At 39.9% G+C, this 19,575-nt stretch overlaps 1 protein-coding gene across 1 annotated transcript in view; it reads left to right on the forward strand.

Moving 5' to 3' along the window:
* The window catches only part of SMARCAD1 (SNF2 related chromatin remodeling ATPase with DExD box 1), a 44,628-nt gene that overhangs the window by 20,136 nt on the left and 4,917 nt on the right, over positions 1–19,575 (forward strand). The window contains exons 8-19 of the mRNA XM_028743524.2: positions 293–377; positions 5,266–5,660; positions 12,475–12,677; positions 13,202–13,292; positions 14,894–14,993; positions 15,424–15,483; positions 15,658–15,733; positions 17,406–17,541; positions 17,845–17,982; positions 18,285–18,380; positions 18,563–18,680; positions 18,820–18,941. Of these exons, the coding sequence (XP_028599357.2) occupies positions 293–377; positions 5,266–5,660; positions 12,475–12,677; positions 13,202–13,292; positions 14,894–14,993; positions 15,424–15,483; positions 15,658–15,733; positions 17,406–17,541; positions 17,845–17,982; positions 18,285–18,380; positions 18,563–18,680; positions 18,820–18,941 (1,620 nt within the window). The remainder of the gene's footprint in view (positions 1–292; positions 378–5,265; positions 5,661–12,474; positions 12,678–13,201; positions 13,293–14,893; positions 14,994–15,423; positions 15,484–15,657; positions 15,734–17,405; positions 17,542–17,844; positions 17,983–18,284; positions 18,381–18,562; positions 18,681–18,819; positions 18,942–19,575) is intronic.

Consider the following 19,575-nt stretch of genomic DNA (forward strand, 5'->3'; position numbering starts at 1 on the left):
TAGTGTTGTAAAGAAATAACGTGAGGCATTCTTGAATTTGAAGCTAGTGTACTTTTGCTAATTTTTGATCTGGACTACTTTCAGCTGTAATTATTGGATAAAATGTAAAGGTGAGGAGCAGTTTTGTACTGGGCAGTAGTAGCTGCAGTGTATATTTTATGTTCTCATAGTTGCTGTAAATGAGAAGGTTCCTTGATTGTCTTCTTTGTTTTAATCTGCATAGATGTTTGTCTAGTCATAGGCTGTTAATTCTGTGACTACATAGGATTTCTGTTGACTTTTTCTTAAATAGGAGCTGAGAGATGTACTTCGGGAACACAACTGGATATTTCAGGAAGCTTTCGAATCTTTAAAAGTATTCATGGAAGATCATGAGGGTAAAGAATATTTCATTTTCATACACACACACACACACACATATACCATATAGGCTTTATCTATCCCAAGGAGTTACATGTCCTGTTGTAAGTAATATGTGAAATATTTTTAAATAGAAAAAATGACCATGTCAGATGCTGATATAAGAATATAGCTTTTACTATCAATGATTCTGTGATGGACTAAAAGTTGAGAAACTCGTAAGTGATGAAAGGCTTGAGTGACAACTGTGGAGCCATTGTGGGCAGAAGTATTGCAATGTATTTTAAATCCTGCAATCTCTTATCATTTGGTGAGAGCCTTGTCGATGCATGCCTAAGGTCTTCCTAGACCAGGCACCCCTACACTCGGCCCTCCAGATGTTTTGGGACTACAATTCCCATCATCCCTGACCACTGGTCCTGTTAGCTAGGGATGATGGGAGTTGTAGTCCCAAAACATCTGGAGGACCGAGTTTGGGGATGCCTGTCCTAGACAGACTTCAGAAATTGCTGTTCCTGCTTGTAGTCTCTCATGTCAAGCAACACTCTGAAATGTTCTCTGACTTCCCACAAATGACTTCAAGAGAGGCTTTAGTTACAGAGGTTCTTCTATGCAACGAAGAGCCCAAAATGATATGAGCAGAAGCAACTTAGCAGCATTGCTCTCTGTCCCTGCCATTCTTTCTGTTTCTTTCCTTTTCTTCGTGTTTTCCTCCCCAACTAGGGATCTAAGATTGGGAAGGGTCACAGCTCACATGCTTTTCATATAGAAGGTCCGAGGTTCAATTCCTGTCATCTTCAGGTAGGGAATAAAAAATGATTCCTGTCTGAAACTCTGGAGGGTTGCTGCCAGCCAGTGTAGACTGTACTGAGCTAGATGGACCAGTGGTCTGACTTACTATCAGGCAGCAACCTTTGTCCCTAAGAGTGGAGCTGCAGTGTAAGCATTCTGCATATTTCAACCAGCCACCTTAATCCTGCTTTAATGTCATTGTACTGCTGCTATTACAATTAAAATATTTTAGATTGTAAACTGATGTAAGGAACCTGTCTAATTCTTTGTAGAATACTTAATAGAGACTGCCATACCGCACTGCCAAGAAGGATGCAACATTTTCCACATCCTCCCTTTCTTGATTGTTACTAAGCACTACTTCTGACATTCAAATGTACTGTTTCCTGAGCTTTCAAGTCAGTCTTGTTGGTAATCGCTGATGCCATTTAAGTAGACTTTCATATCCCTGCTAGAGAGCTGCCATATACTGCTGCCGCCACCAGCTTCTTCCCAGCCTTTTGGTTCTACCAACATATTCTCTGCTTGATTTTTTTAAAAAACAACACCATCAGCAGATCAAATTGCTAGAAAAGCAACAACAATAAAAACGACTGCAATTCGTTGTTTTTTCTAGAATATACTTTGCAGTTACCAGTTGAATGAGAGGGGTTTTTTTGGTCTGATTTTGTGTTCAAAGCTGATTATTTTAGTTTTGGGGGCATCTTCAAAAATAGTACAGTGATTTCATGATGACCTCTGCTTATTGACTTCTACTCCATTTACACAATGGTGTTTTCCTTCCCTCCCAGTCAGACTCCAGTCCTAATAATAATAATAATAATAATAATAATAATAATAATAATAATAATAATAATAATAATAGATTTATACCCCGCTCATCTGGTTGGGTTTCCCCAGCCACTCTGGGTGACTTCCAACAAAATATTTAAAATACAATAAACCATCAAACATTAAAACAGGGCTGCCTTCAGATGTCTTCAAGTCAGATAGTTGTTTATTTCCTTGACATATGATGGGAGGGCATTCCACAGGGCGGGCGCCACTACTGAGAGGGCCTGGTTCCCTGTAACATCACTTCTCGTTGTGAGGAAACCGCCAGAAGGCCCTTGGAGCTGGACCTTAGTGTCCGGGCTGAACGATGGGGGTGAAGACACTCCTTCGGGTATACTGGGCTGAGGCCGTTTAGGGCATTAAAGGTCGGTGCCAACACTTTGAATTGTGCTCAGAAACATACTGGGAGCCAATGTAGGTCTTTCAGGACCGGTGTTATGTGTTTTGGGCATAGGAAGCTGTGCAGGAAGGCTTGTGTGGCCAAGGGTACCTTCTGCTTTAGCTAGAGGACCTTGGGATCCAAGCCCAAGTGATGCTTCCAAATAAATGTGTTTGCATTCCAAGCCTAGGCCGATATCCAGAAGGACCTTATATACATGCGCAAGTGCTTTCATGCATGTCTCTCCTCCCTGCTCTGTGTTAGAGGTAGTTCCCGAAGTTCCCCTAGGACACTTTTGGGAAACAGAGTGATTTTCTCATGGCTCAGTACCTTTGTAAATCGGATCACGTTTTATATAAGTAAAGTGTTTTGGTTTATAGTAATTTGCTTAAAATAGTAAATTTATGTACCAACTGAGAAACTGGGAAAGAGACTAGGCTTGAGCATCTTGATTATAAGTGTCTGGAAGATAATTGCAAATAACAAGAGAAATACTGGAACAAATTTGTTTATTTTAAAATATTTCCTGCCTTTCTGCTTGTCACTGGTTGAATTATGTGAAATGTCAGTATCCTGGACCCTAATTGTTACCGCAGCTGCTGTGGCTGCTTCAGCTGCTGCATTTCTGCAGTAACCATGGGAAGTGTGCTATATAACAACCAGAAATGGGTAGTACCAGATATTTTTTGTACTATGGGCGTGGGGTGTCCCTTCTCCTAAGCACTTGAACAATTTGAAACTGCTGGCTTATCCCAGCAGCAGGTGACTTAGGAATGTCCTGTGTTGAACAGTGATGTATAATGCCCCCTCAAGTTCTCACATGTTACTGCTGGTGTTCTGCTTGCTTCTCTTTTTAAAAATTGCATTACTAACATTCATTAAATAGAGGCGTAATATTTAAGGTACCTTATAAAATGATGAGCACATTTAAAACCTGAGGCCAGGATCCAAATACTTGCTTGTGTGAACACAGGAACTTGTAGCAGCCTAGTAGAATTTTTCATTTGAGCAGCATACTTACACACCTAACTCTCCATCATCCCCACAAACACACAATGTCACAAAGTCCTGTCATTTTTTAAAGCAATTTACCATATGTGTGAGGAGCTACACTTTGAGAAGTACAAGTTGAAAAGCTTCCTATAGCTCATCATTTTTGGTATGCTGACCTTGCTACATTAGAACACACTTCATTACCTATTATGGCATCTGCAAGCAGACTCCTTTAACTTTTATTTTTAGTTTTGTGTGAACTGAATTAATTGCTGTGACTCCATAGTGGGTGTTCCACAAATACACATTACCAACTTTTATTTAGGAATGTATGTGCTTGTTATATTTGTAAGCCATCCATATAACATAGTTCCCTAGGGTGGTTTATAGACCTATTGGAAATAAAAAAAGCAGCCCACAGTTTAAACAGTAAAAACAATCATATTTAATACAAATTAGAGCGGGGAAACCTAGAGAACCAGCTTAGACATAGCAGCTAAAACTATTTAAAACTGTCAAAAAGATACTTTGGTTCAAGAGTCTAAAAGAACCAGATAAAAGTAGCCTTTGTAATTAAAAAGTCTAGAAGAATGAAAAGATAAGCCTCTCTAGGGACAGCGTAAGAGGTGGTGATCTGTCGGAAAAATACCCTTTTCAACTTCTGTTGTTGTCAAATATAACAATGTACTGCTACTTGCATTCCATTTACTTCTTTAATGTACACTCATACTGTAATAGGTGAAATAGCTAAACTGACTTCCCTAACAAGGCTAAAATACAAATCCCTTTTATTATGGAGCTATTTACTGTTTTACAGTGAATTCTTCTAATATAATTGAATTATTTAACTCTCCTTTAAACAATATTTCTTACAACTATGAAATATTAGAAAGTAGCAAGATATTTAGTTACATGACAGCTCAAGCCATGTCTGCTCAGAAGTAAGTCCTATTTAATTCAGTGGGGCTAGGATTTCAGCCTAAGTTACCTTATTTCCAGAAGAACTGAATTTAAGATACTGAAAATGTTTCATGACTAAAGGTAAAAGGTAAAGGTACCCCTGCCCGTACGGGCCAGTCTTGACAGACTCTAGGGTTGTGCGCCCATCTCACTCAAGAGGCCGGGGGCCAGCGCTGTCCGGAGACACTTCCGGGTCACGTGGCCAGCGTGACATCGCTGCTCTGGCGAGCCAGAGCCGCACACGGAAACGCCGTTTACCTTCCCGCTAGTAAGCGGTCCCTATTTATCTACTTGCACCCGGGAGTGCTTTCGAACTGCTAGGTTGGCAGGCGCTGGGACCGAACAACGGGAGCGCACCCTGCCACGGGGATTCGAACCGCCGACCTTTCGATCGGCAAGCCCTAGGCGCTGAGGCTTTTACCCACAGCGCCACCCGCGTCCCGTTTCATGACTAAGATGTCTTTAAAAGTACAGAATTGCAAAAGGTGTTTTAAATAAGCAATACAGGCATGTTTTACTGTTGCTGAATGTGTCATCTTTACATTAAAACAGATTTGGCTACAAAATAACACTTCTTGCTTAAAACTATCAACAGGTGTTCTGCAAGACATTAGTGAAAAGCAATGGCTGTTTAATGTCCTGATTTAACCAGTTAATATTTATTTAGAGCTTGAGAAGAAAATGTCTGTTACTCCACCTGTATGTGATACTAACAATAATATTTAAGCTTTTAAATAGGATTGTGCAATGTTCTGTTATGATTGTCAGATATCAGAGCAGCACAATGCAGTCATGGGAATAGTGCCAAATATTGGATAAAATGTTTTTGAGTAAGGAAATGGAAGCTTATTCCATAAAGTAGGCACTGGTTCTGTACAGCTCCCCCCCCCCATCATTACTGTCTTCTTGTAAGTTCTCTCTGTGTTGTTTTTTTAATGCATATACAGATACCCAATACCCCTCCAAAAGTGAAGTTTCAAATGGAAAGGGGGTCTCCGTTAATAACAGCCATTATCGCCAGAATGACACTAATGTGAAGCTGAAAGAGAAATCCTCCACACGAACTGAGAACGGCTTCAGAAAGAAAGATAAAAAGAAAAAAATCTGGAGTACTAAAAGGGACTCTCAAGATTTGGAGTACGAGTCTGCTTCGGAAGCTGGCAGCTCCCTTGATGAAGACTATGGTGGTAGTGATGATGTGATGGAGGATGGTTACAAAACTAAAATTCTTAGTTTCCTGCAAGATGCTTCACTGGGTGAACTCACTTTGATCCCCCAGTGCTCTCAGAAAAAGGCTCAGAAGATAATAGAGCTCCGTCCCTTTAATAGTTGGGAAGCTCTGGTAAGTCTGCATTCATTCTTTAAAAATATATATATACAGCAGGTAATATAGTCAAGGATGCCTTAAATCCAAAAAAACATAGATGGGTGGCCTTTTCCTGATTAGGCTAAAACACTATGCTCATTCTAAGCCAATAGCATTTCAAATAGTGTCAGATGACCTAATTTTGAATGAATTAAGGGGTGATTTTCCTGAAAAACCCAAGCTGATTGGCTGGCAACACTGTCACTCACTCTTGAGCACCGAAACTTGGTTCATTTCACTGTAGAAGAAGAATTTAGAGCTTTCATTTGGGAAGCTGTTGTTTGCTAGCCTGTTCTGATCTGCTGCAGCCGAGAAACCATGCAGAAGGCAAGAATGTGGCAGAATTTCTGCTGCAACTACTTCAGAGAATCAGCAACCAACTTCCAGGGTTGCTCCATGGTTGAAGATGCCAGGATGGATATTTTAAGCTTCACTGAAGAAACGGTTCCTTTGATGATTTTTCTGGTGGTTGTTCCTCCTTTTAAATCTTTATGCTCTGTCTTTTTAACACTGGTTTTATTAGCTGAGCAATGTGGCCATTTTATGGAGTGCTATAGCTTACAGTTTTCAAAAGCAATGTCAGAAAACCTTAACATAGGAAAGGAAAGAATAAAACCTAGCTAATGGTGAGTACTTGGTACGGTTTCCCAGTCATTGGACTGTTTATTTTTCAAATGTTTGCTATAATTGTGTGCTTCGAGCTATGTATGTTCCAAGAAAGTGAATAGCCTCTAGCCAGAGCAGTCTGATTTTGTGTTTGAAAATGCTAATAATTCAGAAGAAAAGTTGTGGAATTGCAGTATTTTTAACTTTGTGATTTCTGTTTGATGTGGTTTTAGAGAAATAGTAGTAAATGGGCCCTTTTGACAGTTAGGTGTTGTACCGACTGTATTTTTTAAAGTAGTATTCTCAGGTGAAGGGGGGGAGTTGATGGGAATTGCATTTTTATGTATATGTTCAGTTTTTTTTGTTTTGATTTTAAAAGACCACTATTATATATGCTGTGCACAATATATATAATAGTGGTCTTTTAAAATAATGGTGCATTTCATCATTAGTTCCTAGGATGACTTGGTCAAGTTTTCAAACTTTTTATATTTTAAAGAGTACGCAAATTCACAGAAGTGCAGCTTTACTGAAATGCTGCTTCGGAGACTGTTTTGCCTGAAGCCTTTGACTTTGAACAGAACATCTGTCTGTTCTGAAACATGTCGAGCTTCGCCGAGACAGATTCTTTGCAAAAGTAATTGCTAAAGGGCTGCCATCCTCTGAAATAGTTCCATACAATTAAGCTGTGTGGGCCTGTTTGTATTAAACAATCCCTTTCATAAGAGCTCTTTGTCAGCACCCGGAGAGCTGCATAGTTGCTGTAACTACATGCCCACAGTTTTAATAAAATGCAGCAAATTGGAGATCTTGAAAGTTGGAAGGAGTAGCTTTTAAATGTGCTTAAGGCCAACTATGCAGAGCAGGCCAAACGTTTTTGCTACTAAGTAGTAATGCTATCTTGAAACATGTTTAATTCTAGCTTTATTTTGCTGAATGCAAAAGGTAACCAAACAGTTTTAGTCTACATCCAAAAGGCACATATTAGAAGTATTTAATTTTATTTTAGAGTTTCCATATTTAGTCCATTGAAATTTGCATGCTTCCTTCATAGTCTGAAATACCTTAATTCACGGAAACTGTAAATTTAGATTAGGCTTCTTTAATCTGTGTGTAAAATCATGAATTTAATTAGTGGGAAATGTGCCTAATTAGTGGCAAAGTCATTATTTACTGTATTTTTCCATGTATAAGACTAGGGGTTTTTTTAACCAAAAAAATTAGGTTTAAAATTAGGGCTCGTCTTATACACGGGTAGTTCTGAGGGGTGTTTTCTTAATTTAGTCCCTCAAAATAGGGTGTCTTATACATGGGGGTGTCTTATACATGGAAAAATACGGTAAATATGTTGGGTTACATCCAAATTTCCTTTCCTCCAACAGAAGGGGTTGTCTCCTGAGGAAGAACACCTTTGTGTGCAGGTCATTTTGCCTGCTTATACTCTTATATAAGGAAGACGTGTCTAAAATTTGTGAAAGGGTATTAGTGCTTATTACAGAGTAGTGGGGACCTCATCTGAACTATTTATAATTATGTGTAACTTATTTTACTCTTCCGGGGGGGGGGGGAGAGAAAGCATGAAGTCTGTGAAACTAGTGTGTATATTGTAACTCTCTCTCCCCCCCCAAAAAAAAAAACACCTAATGGAAAATGTGAAACTTTTTCTGTTAGACAATATGCATGAAAGAGCCAGTTCTCCGTAACAATCCGGCAATCACAGGTTAAAATGAAATGTGTATACAGAGACCTTAGTTCTGCAGATCTCATTGGAAAGAATAGAACTTGGCTAAATTGAGGGCTTGATTCAAAGACTTCAGAGACATATACAAGCTTTGAGAAGTATTGAGCTCAAGCTACCTATAGGTTGGGGCGCGGCAGCTTGGCAGTAGATGCATTGCATGCAGAAGGTCCCCAAGCTGAATTATCTTACATCTTCAGTTGAATAATAATAATAGAGAAACCTTGGAAGAACCAGTGGCATTCAGAAAGGGCAACAGATCTGTGCAGGGGGTGGGTGGGAAGCAGCCATGTACATTTGCCCCAGACCTCAGAGGCCTAAGCTGGCAGGGGGACCTGCCAGGGACTGGCTGCCTTTTTTGTTTTGTTTATAACATTACTCTAAACTGCTGTCCTGGGCCTCAGACAACCGCTGCACTTAACTATAGACATATGAAACTGACCTAAACCAAGTCGGATCATCTTGTCCAGTACTGCCCCATAGGCCCCTGCAGAGGTTTTCTAGGTCCTTTGGTAGTGGGACTTTAAAATGCTGAATTGTATCCAGATTGCAGTTGTACTTATCAAATGGACAAACCTGAGCAGCTTTTGCATAAACTGCTTATCATATTGTTCATGAGGCTCAAGTTGGAAAACAGCTGAAGGTTCTTCTTGTTGTAACTTGGAAACAGATGTTAACAATCTGACATGAAACAAAATGGGTGGTTTTTATAGCAGATGGTTTCACTTGAGGTGCATTATTTAAAGATTATAAGTTTTATCTTTATGCCAACCTGAGCTTTAGGCATCTAGAATAATTAATAGAATTTTTAATCTCCTGTTTAAAATAACTTTGTGGGTTGTTGTTTTTTAACAAACAAACAAACAAGCTTTTCTACTCCTGGTGGTTCAGTGTTGTTTAAATTCCAAAGTATTCTGTTGATGTTTAAACTTACTTTCAAAAAGACTTCACCACAACAGCCAAATCAAGCTACCCTGAATGTACAGAAATGCGCTTTTCAAACGGGGTGTTCCTTTCTAATAGAAATTAGTGGCAAATAGATTAGTCAGAAATTTAAGACTGTTGCACTGTTTATTTGCTTGCTTGCTGGGAGTTCTTGATATGTATCATTTTTTAAATATTCTTCTCCCATCTGGCTCAATCTATCTCATTTTATTTATTTTTATAAGAAAACTTTTAGCCACCCTTCATCATGCATGCTAGGGTCGGTTACAGTACAGTAAAACAGTATAACAACTGTACAAGTAAAGCAAATTTAACACAGCTTCCAAAAACACCAAAATACTGGGTTTTATATAACAAAGCCATCCTCCTAGTACAGGGGTTTCTCCCCACATGTCCCCATACCTCCCCTTGCAAATCTACTTGTGGTTGAAGAAAACCACAGAACAAATGAGAGGGGGAGTGAGGGAGAGAGAAGAAGTACAAATGAGGCAACTTCTTTGGATGCAACCCAACGAATCAGCCATTATGCATCTTCAGGAGGATATTCCACTGTCAGGGTGCCAACATAGAAAATGTATTTGTCCTAATGGTGGAGCAATGAGAAGGGCTTCCCATGATACGATACGATACAATACAATACAATACGATAATCTTTATTGTCATTGTCCCATACAGAACAACGAAATTGAAAAAATCTACCTCAGACATTAAAAAACCAACAAGTCTGCTATCCCAGCCTGGTTAACCCCCTATAAGCTCTGATACCCCATAATTAAATACAGCATTTTGTGTCGGCTATAAATAATTCGTCCTAACAAACCCTGACTCCTCTCCATGGAGCTCTCAGCCGCAGTGTCTGCATGTGCCACCATCTTGCATACTTCTTGCATCTTGCATGAAGAGTACCTGTAGGCCAGGCTTCCTCAAACTCGGCCCTCCAGATGTTTTTTGAGACTACAGTTCCCATCATCCCTTGCCACTGGTCCTTCTAGCTGGGGATGATGGGAGTTGTAGGCCAAAAATATCTGGAAGGCCGAGTTTGAGGAAGCCTGCTGTAGGCTAATGCAGAGAGAGCTGGTCATTCAAGGATTTGGGTGTTCTACCACCTCATTCTGTCACAAGTATAGACTACGCCATGCTTTTTTAGTACAAAGGAAACATTAGAGGAGTTCCTTTTTAGCTCATGGTGATTTTTCAGAATGCTTTGAATGGGCTTTATAAGCAAGGCATGGTTGTGAAGCAATCCTAGCAAAGCAAAATAAAACAAAAATACCTTTTCATTTTACACATTATGCATGAGATTAAGATGCTGTATTGTACTCATTTGCAATAGTGAGCCCGACAAAAGGCTATTATAGCTTTGGGATTAGGAAAATATTAGCTTGTTTTTCATTCTGTTCCTCATATCCTTAAATTACTTCCCTGTTTAAACAAGTATGGAGGGTGGTTCTCTGCTGCTAGAGGCAGTCTTAGAACTGTAGCCAGATCTGTGACAAGTATTGTCCATGTTGATTATCTTGACACTGAAAGGGCCTCCCTCATGCAAGGGAGATGCAGGAACATGAAGGCCGTAACTACTCATGTCTGTCTTATGCCACAACAACCCACATTGCAAACTGGTGGCACAGCCTTCAGCAGATCAGAGAGGCCATCTACAGATACTTGGAAGACTTGATTCAAAGACTAGACTTCTTGGATGCAGCCTTGAATAGCATTAACATTTTGTTGCTTCTGCATCACACTGTTGACTCATATCAAGTTTGTGATCTACTAAGACCCTTAGATCCTTTTCACATGTACTACTGGCAAACCCAGTTCCCCATATTATATTTGTGCAGCTGCTTCTTCCTGACTAAGTATAGAACCATACATTTTCCCCCTATTGAAATTCATTCTGATAGTTTGGGCACAGTCTTCCAATCTGTTAAAGTAATCTTGAATCCTTATTCTGTCTTCTGTGGCTTTAGCTACCCCTCCCAGTTTGGTATCGGCTACAAATTAAATTATCATCCCCTCAGTTCCTTCAGCCAAATCATTTATATGGACGTTGAAGAACAACAGAACTCTGTAGTACTCCACTTGTCACTTTTTTCCAGGATCATGAGGAACCATAAGTGAATTCTTTGGGTTCAATCAGTCAACTAGCTACAAATCCACCTAACAGTTACCTCACCCAGCCCACATTTTACCAGCTTCTCCACAAAAGCAGGATTTTGTCAAAAGCCTCACTGAAATCAAGATACACTAGAAAGAACAGAAGCTGATTTGTTTAAAGTATCTAATGCTATATTTCAAAAATATATGAGTGGGTGCAAAAATCATACCCCGTTATACTTTCAGTAGCACATTCATTCTGTTTCTTGTAATTAAGAGAAATTGTTTTGAAGGCTTTTTTGTGTGTGGATAAAGATCCTTCATCTCTCATTTGGAGTTCAGCCAGGCACAATAAATAAAACCATACACACTTTTTAAAAAAAGTATAGTAAAGCAATTTCAATGTTGTCCAGCTTATCTTTAGCTCTGTGTTGCCCTCTGCTGTTGAAACATGGATTTTCAGTTTTCTTACAATGTTCTAAACGTGATCACTAAAAATGATATTGGTGTCGGAAAATTGAGTGGGTTGGAGTCCGATATGCCATTCCATGAACAGAAGATAACTCCGAAACAATGGATACACCTGCAAGAGAAAGAGGGGGAGGAGGCAACTTTTTCTCTTGCAGCCCCTCAACAGCTACACTGTCCTAGAACAGCTTTTTGAGGAGCTGCAGAAATGGAGAAAGAGAAGGACTCCTAGTCCTTCCTCTGATAGAAGTGGCCTGTGGGTGGAACTCTGATATGGAAGGCCTTGTGCTTCTTGATGTGAGATAGCTCACCCTAAAAATGCATGATCAAATTTCTGATTATATACACAATGAGTGGTATTCAACTAAGTTTTACTTGGAGTATACCCATTGAAATTAAGTTACGAGGTCCCCTAATTCAAGTGGTTCTACTCTGAGTAAAACTTAGTTGAATACCACCCATTCATATTTTGTGTGGGCAAGAAAATGGAGATAACATGCTATTCCAGTTTTGGTTTTTTTAATGAAGGCAAAGGCGATCTGACAATCACCCAACCACCACCCTTCTAACCTCAACGTTACCTGTTTTTCCTTTGTCTCAATCTCAAGCATTTTTAAGCTGGCAGCTGAGTTTTCCATCTTCACATTGCCTTTGCCTGCTCAGAAGGAACTCATTCTATGTAGGGAGGGTTGCTGGAACAAAATATCGAAGTAATAAAAATGTGTTTACCGATAAGTAAATCTTCATAAGCTTTTAGATGTATGCCTACCATTGCAATTTTAATTAATGAATATCATAGTATTTTGGAAGAATAATTGAGTAATCTGGGGCACCAAACAACAACACCAAACAGGCTCAGTTTGATTTTGCTGTCTTTATGATTGAGTAATGCCTTGCTCTCTGCACTCCCCGCTCCCCCACCCCAATGATCTCTCACAGTTCACAAAAATGTGCAAGACCAATGGGTTGTCAGAAGATATTATATGGAACTGCAAAATATTACTAAGAGAGAGAGCCGTCGTGTTACAGCTAATGAACAAATGTGAAGAGATCTCAAATAAACTGACCAAACAAGTGACGAGGATCACTGGAGATAGTGGAAGCGGATGGAACATTGATCAGCCTTCCATTCTGAATTCAAGGTTGGTAGGATTGCTCTTAAGTGAATGTTACATAAGTACCATAAAAGAAAGGTGTATGTAATAGTTGCTAGAAGCTTGGGTTCCAAATCCTCGAAATCTAGATGAGGAGACTGGTTTTGAAAAATGGCCAGCATCCATGGTGCCCTATCCATATGAAGCAAAACCACTACCCTCATTCTCTCTCCTTGTGAAAATTGCATGTTTTGGAATAGCTAGTCCAGAGGTCCCCAACCTTTTGGCAAGTACCTTTTGAAATCAAAACTGTCATGAGCACCGCAAAATAGCTATTTCACAGAAGAAGAAAACTAGTGATGCTTAGAACCCCCTCCCTAACGGGCAGAACACACATTCACATCCCAAATGAAAGACAGACACACACACAAAAAAAGGCAAGCCACCCAAATAACATAAAAGCTCCAAATACCTTATATTAAAAAGTACTGTACTACATTTCTGGTAAACATCAGGTCATTAGGTTTGAGTTTCCATGAGTGTTAATGGTGCATTTTCTTCTTTATTATCAGCATGGAGCTTAAGCCTTATCAGAAGATTGGTTTAAATTGGCTAGCACTTTTGCACAAGCATTCGCTAAATGGCATATTAGCTGACGAAATGGTAAGTTGACATCATTATTATCACTTCAACTAGTCATTACATTTACAACTGCATGGCCAGTGTTAGCAAATTATCTGAGGCTGGCCTTAGCTAACTAGGAAGACTTTGATCTAATAGAATAGGAAATGGTAAGGTTTGCTTCTGCTGCTCAGTAGCGAAGTGTTTAGTAGGAGAGACTAGCTTGTGGCCTGTTATACAGTTTTCCAATAGTTTTAATAGCTGAGCCATTACAAATGAATCAGGATGTGTTGATAAAGGTAAAGGTAAAGGTACCCCTGCCCGTACGGGCCAGTCTTGACAGACTCTAGGGTTGTGTGCCCATCTCACTTAAGAGGCCGGGGGCCAGCGCTGTCCGGAGACACTTTGCGGGTCACGTGGCCAGCGTGGCAAAGCTGCATCTGGCGAGCCAGCGCAGCACACGGAAACGCCGTTTACCTTCCCGCCAGTAAGCGGTCCCTATTTATCTACTTGCACCCGGGGGTGCTTTCGAACTGCTAGGTTGGCAGGCGCTGGGACCGAACAACGGGAGCGCACCCCGCCGCGGGGATTCGAACCGCCGACCTTTCGATCAGCAAGCTCTAGGCGCTGAGGCTTTTACCCACAGCGCCACCCGCGTCCCTTGATAGTAGCAATCATACATGCACATGGTTGGGCATTGGGGAGAGATCCTCGTGCTGTTCTAGAAGGAAAGTGAGGAAAGAAATTCTGTGCTGCCCCAAAATAATTTTTAAGTTTTCATTGTCTCTTGGGCAGGGGGATGTTCAGTGGGTGGTAATACTGTTATGTGCTGCTAGCAAGAAGGGAGTGAGTGATTTTAACGTTTCTGAGACTTGCCAGGGGTTACAGGCTATGTCCATTCCCCTCCCTCCTTGAGTCCTTGTGACAGGTGGAGCCTTCCTCCAATGATCAACTACTTCCCTTGAGCTTGAAGTCATGGGTGCTTTAGCTGAGATTCCTGCATTGCAGGAGGTTGGACTAGATGACCCTTGGGGTCCCTTGCAACTCTACAGTTCTGTGATTCTATGAAGCATAGTCCCAGGTCTGAGCCAGAGAACCTTGGGTGGCAGAGATAGACGTTGGGGGAACGGCTCAAATGGTACTTTGTGCTTCACCAGGAGGAACAGGGGTCTCCATAGGACTCCTCAAGTTAGATCCCAGGAGAATACTGGGCAATCTGCCTCATTGGCTAGTGATATTCCATTCCCAAGGGGAAGGCCTGTGAAGGGACAAGGTTGGTTGCTGGGGTTTGGACTAGATGACCCTTGTGGACTCTTCCAGCTCTACAATTCTATTATTCTAAAGTCAAGGGGTGTACTCTAATTGTACCTCCTTGTGTACTCAAACCACTTGCTGGCTCCTATGTGATGGATAATGTGGGGACCAGAGGTTTTGACCTGCCTCAGTCAGCCAAACCTGGTTACGTGGTTCTTAAAGAGTAGGGTTTAACAACATAATATTTTTTGAATACAAACCTCCGTTTTCCAGTTTTAAAACCCAAAACTAGCTTGATAAATATTATGGGCTAACATTTCATTGTTTAACTTTATCAGTACTGTAAAGGCAATAGTATTTTATTTTAAATTATCTCAACTTTTACACAGGGTTTAGGAAAAACCATTCAAGCAATTGCATTTCTGGCATATCTTTACGAAGTGGGTGATGTAGGTCCACATTTGATTGTAGTGCCTGCGTCAACAATAGGTAAGTGAGGAATTTACTTTCTTTTTTTTAAGGCTCCAATTATAAACAGGCTTTGCGGAATTAAAAATCAATAGCAGCTTACTTCAAGTAAACATGTATACTATATATTGCATTACTATATCTATGTGTATATATTACTTTTTCTTCAAGGAAGCTCAGGGCAGCACACAATAGTGCTTCCCCAACTAAACTCTCAATTAGATATGTTGGGATGAGAGATAACGACACTGGATGAGTTTCAGAGCTTAGTGGGGTTTTGAACTGAGGTGTTCTTCAATGAAGTCCACTCTTTTGGCTGTACAACAGCGATTGTAATCCACACAGTTTTCTTGACTTGTAGTTTAGTAAAAACAAAAGTGGGACTAAAATTAATCTGTATGTACACATAGAATACGTCTGTAATTATTTAATTCATTTCTTAAACAAACAGATAACTGGATAAGAGAAGTGAACCTGTGGTGTCCTGAACTCCAAGTTTTATTTTATTACGGTAAGAAATTATATTGTTTTAAAATAAAACATTTGTAGCTAAAATGCAGACAGTACGACTTTTTACATGTGGGTATCAAAACTCCCTAAACAACATTGTGAATTGCAGAGAAGTTTGAGGCTTTATAAAGCCATTCTCTAGAATTGGGGAAAAATGAAGTCTATTTCTGTCTAGGCTCGCAAGAAGACAGGAGGCATCTCAGAATGGATATCCATAATAAAGTTGCAGATTTCAATGTCATTGTGACAACGTAAGTACAAGGACTGTGTGAAATTTAGCCACTTGCTGTTTCCTGGCACTTCTTTCAGACTATACTACATGCTGTTCAATTTAAATCTGCTAAGTCAGTCCCAAACATACCTATGCAGAAACCAGGCTGGGGCTGTACAGATGGGAGTAAGCTGGATTCTCATTGCCTGGGATCACATGGAACATGCTTTTTTACTCCAGTGGTATCCCCACAGGCACCCCTTCCCCTTCTTCTGTACAGGCAGCTTTCCACTTGCACAGGGATTGTGCTCCTGGCTGCCACACAGATCAGCAGGACACATGTAAGTCCACCCTGTTCCGCCCCTTTGCAGCACCGAAAAAAGGGTGGGTGCTGATTGCATGCAAGTGGGTTGGTGCCTGTATAACAAAATGTTTATTGTTCGCTCCTTTGGGGAAAAGAAAAAGAAACGTTACATTGGGGAAAATTGTTACAGCGAAAAGACCTCTGTTCTCATGGCACTCTGTGCTCCAACCCCTCCCCACTCACAGGGGTCCCAAAGGGGCTTACATTGTGTGTTACTTGGCTATGTACAGAGCATGCAGAGATCGTATTTCCCTCCAGGAGTATGTGCTATATAAAATATATTTCTCCATACACAATAAATTGTTGCTCATAATGTTGGGTATTTTCTAAGACTGAGTAAAAAAGTCATTATAGGATTTGGCATTGGGGGAAATCAGGAAAACGGTATTTTGGCAACATCAGTCTTTTTAACCACATTGTATATAGTAAGTGCATGCAGAGGTGTTGTCTGTAATAGTTGACAATTCATATACAACAATTAATTGCTGGGTTTAGACTTTCCTCATTTGATCCTAATTTCAGAGTCATGTGCAGACTATTGAGTGTTACTATAAAACAGTCCTGGCACTCAATACACAATTTACCACTTGGGAGTATCCTTCTATGTGTAGGAAATGAGCTCTGTTCATGTCATGGAAATACTGTTCTACGTTTTGTGCTCCACATTGCATGAGAAGTGAAACGAAAACCGAGGATATTCTTGAAAGCACAAGAAGAGCTGTAGCACTGTGCAAACTCACTTGCCCAAATGTTTGCTGAATAGTACCAGCAGTTACTTTCCTTCTGCTCACGTTTCCTTGCATCTAACACAGGGTTAAGTTGCTGTTGCCTCTAGATTCGGTGGAGGGCATTACGGTGAAAAAACGCAACCCTATGTTATCACAGCAGTGTCTCCTGGCCTTTCTGGATGTCAGAATATACTGTATTTGTAGTTCAATTTTTCCCTTCTGTGTTAAATCAACATGCATTGGGGGAGGGGTGGGAACAATCATGCTAGCTCTGTTCCCATCCACCCTCCATGAATTGGTAGAATAATTTCTGAAGCAAGACTCCTGCACTACTAATGAAGGCCTCTTCCATTATTTAGAAGCCTACCATATTGTCGGACACATACACAAGTAGGAAAGGTCCCCTGCTGAAGAAGTCCCCCCCCCCCCCCAAATTTGTGGAGGGCAGTGGGGGCAGATTTGACACACTAGTCTTTGCTTCCCCTCTCCTCATGTGTTGTTTTTACACAGAAGTAGAACACCTGAATGAGGTGTGTGTGTGTGTGTGTGTGTGTGAGAGAGAGAGAGAGAGAGAGAGAGAATATCTAGAGATATATGCTCATAGTTCATTCTCTTGATAGGTATAACTGTGCAATTAGCAGTCCAGAAGACCGCAGTCTGTTTCGTCGGATGAAAATTAATTATGCAATCTTTGATGAAGGTCACATGTTAAAAAACATGGGTTCTGTTCGCTATCAACACCTGATGACAATTAATGTAAGATTTTGATGCCCTTTACTACTCTTGGTACTTTCTAGTAAATGTTGCCTTAGGTTTTCAAGTGGTGTTGTGTCAGTAAAATTGCGTAAAAATGAGTAGCATCCTGATTTTTTGATTTACAAAATTAAGCTGTAACTCTAGGCACACCTATCCTGGGTTTATAAGGGTAATGATAAACTGCAGTTAGTTTGAGACTATTTGATTGCTCAACAGTAAAATCATTCTCCTGTTGAAATGTCATTTTGAATAGATGATCTCATTTTATATCTGCTAATGGCTTTCATTTATTTATGAAAATAGGCAAAAAACCGTTTGCTGTTAACAGGGACGCCAGTGCAAAATAACCTTTTAGAACTCATGTCGCTCTTGAATTTTGTCATGCCACGGATGTTCAGTAGTAGCACTAGTGAAATTCGGAGGATGTTCTCTTCTAAAGCAGTAAGTATATTTGAAAAAAAAATTTTTGATTTTCATGTACATTTTTCACAATGAGCGCTGTCTTTATAACTTATCCTTGCAGACCACCTAAAAAGTCATTATATAGTCTTCATGCATACCACCACATAATACCCCTGTTTTGTGCTAGTGGAGCTATAATAAATGCTTTATAAATCACAACCATTCACTACAAAACATTTACATTCAGAACATTCCTTTTTATTAAATGGTAAAACTCTTTCTCAGCATAAAACTTGATTGCATCCACTGTATGCAATTCAGCATATGTTTTTCCTCTCTAGAAAGCAACCGAGGAACACAGTATATATGAAAAAGAGAGAATTGCACATGCCAAGCAGATAATAAAACCATTCATCCTGAGAAGAGTAAAAGATGAGGTATGTTTGGTGGTTTGTTTTTGTTATTTTTAGCCTATACTGGTTGCTTTAGACTAACTTAAATCACCTGAACACAGGTTTCTTTGAACAGGAACAGCCTCCAGCACAGTATGTGCTGGTTCTAAGTCTAAGTTCAAATGCTTGGTAGCCAAATAATTCAAAACGTTGTTTTATCCCACCAGGTCCTCAAACAGCTGCCTCCCAAAAAAGATATTATTGAACAGTGTGAAATGTCTGAGAAACAGGAAAAGCTATACCAAGATCTGTTCAGCTACTTAAAGAAATCAATTGACAGTCATGGTGCGTTGGTGTTTACATCTTCCTCTGTTACTTTTATCATATATGGAGCAGAAATAATGAACTATTCTATTGTTGTGGGTATATTAATAGAAATATCCACTGGACATATACATATATATCATTTGTTTTCTAACCCTAGAAAAGAATTCAGAAATGGGCAATGTCATGATGCAGCTAAGAAAAATGGCCAATCATCCTCTTCTTCACCGTCAGTATTATACAGCAGAGAAACTTAAAGTGATGTCAAAACTTATGCTCAAGGTAAAGTGTTGGATTTGAATAATCCAGTAGGCTCTTGGTGCATTTTAATTTGGTTATTAACAAATTGGTATTTGCACCAAATAGTTATTGTTCAACTATGTGTCCTGCATTTCATTTAATGTCTCAAACTATCAATAGAGAATAGAGAAAGCTTCCTTAGGAAAGCATTGCTGGAATTCTAAACGTGTCACAGATTGAGGGATGAAACAAGACAAAGGGTCCAGTTTTCTGTGATCTGGCCACACTAGAGGAAACAGATGGGAAACTTTAAAAATAATTTATCTCTGTAAATGAAATTGAATATGTACCAAAAACATGAAAAGCACAAGTAATATTTAGATGTCATTCAGCAAAATGCAACCAAATAAAAACCAGTAAGGCCAAACCCTTTCTCTCCCCCTCCCCCAAGTTACAAGACTAAATAATTTTGTAGCACCTTAAAAACTGACAAATTTATTGAGCATAAACTTCGATGGACAATAGCCTCCTTCCCCAGATACAAGAAGTTCTAAACTGTGTGTGTGTGTGTGTGTGTGTGTGTGTGTGTGTGTGTGTGTAACTAAGGAAGTAAGTATAACACTAAACAGTCCAAAGAACAATAACACTTTGTATGTGTTCATTTTCTCTCCCTTTC

The sequence above is a fragment of the Podarcis muralis genome, chromosome 9, assembly GCF_964188315.1.
Source record: "Podarcis muralis chromosome 9, rPodMur119.hap1.1, whole genome shotgun sequence".
NCBI classification, from domain to species: domain Eukaryota; kingdom Metazoa; phylum Chordata; class Lepidosauria; order Squamata; family Lacertidae; genus Podarcis; species Podarcis muralis.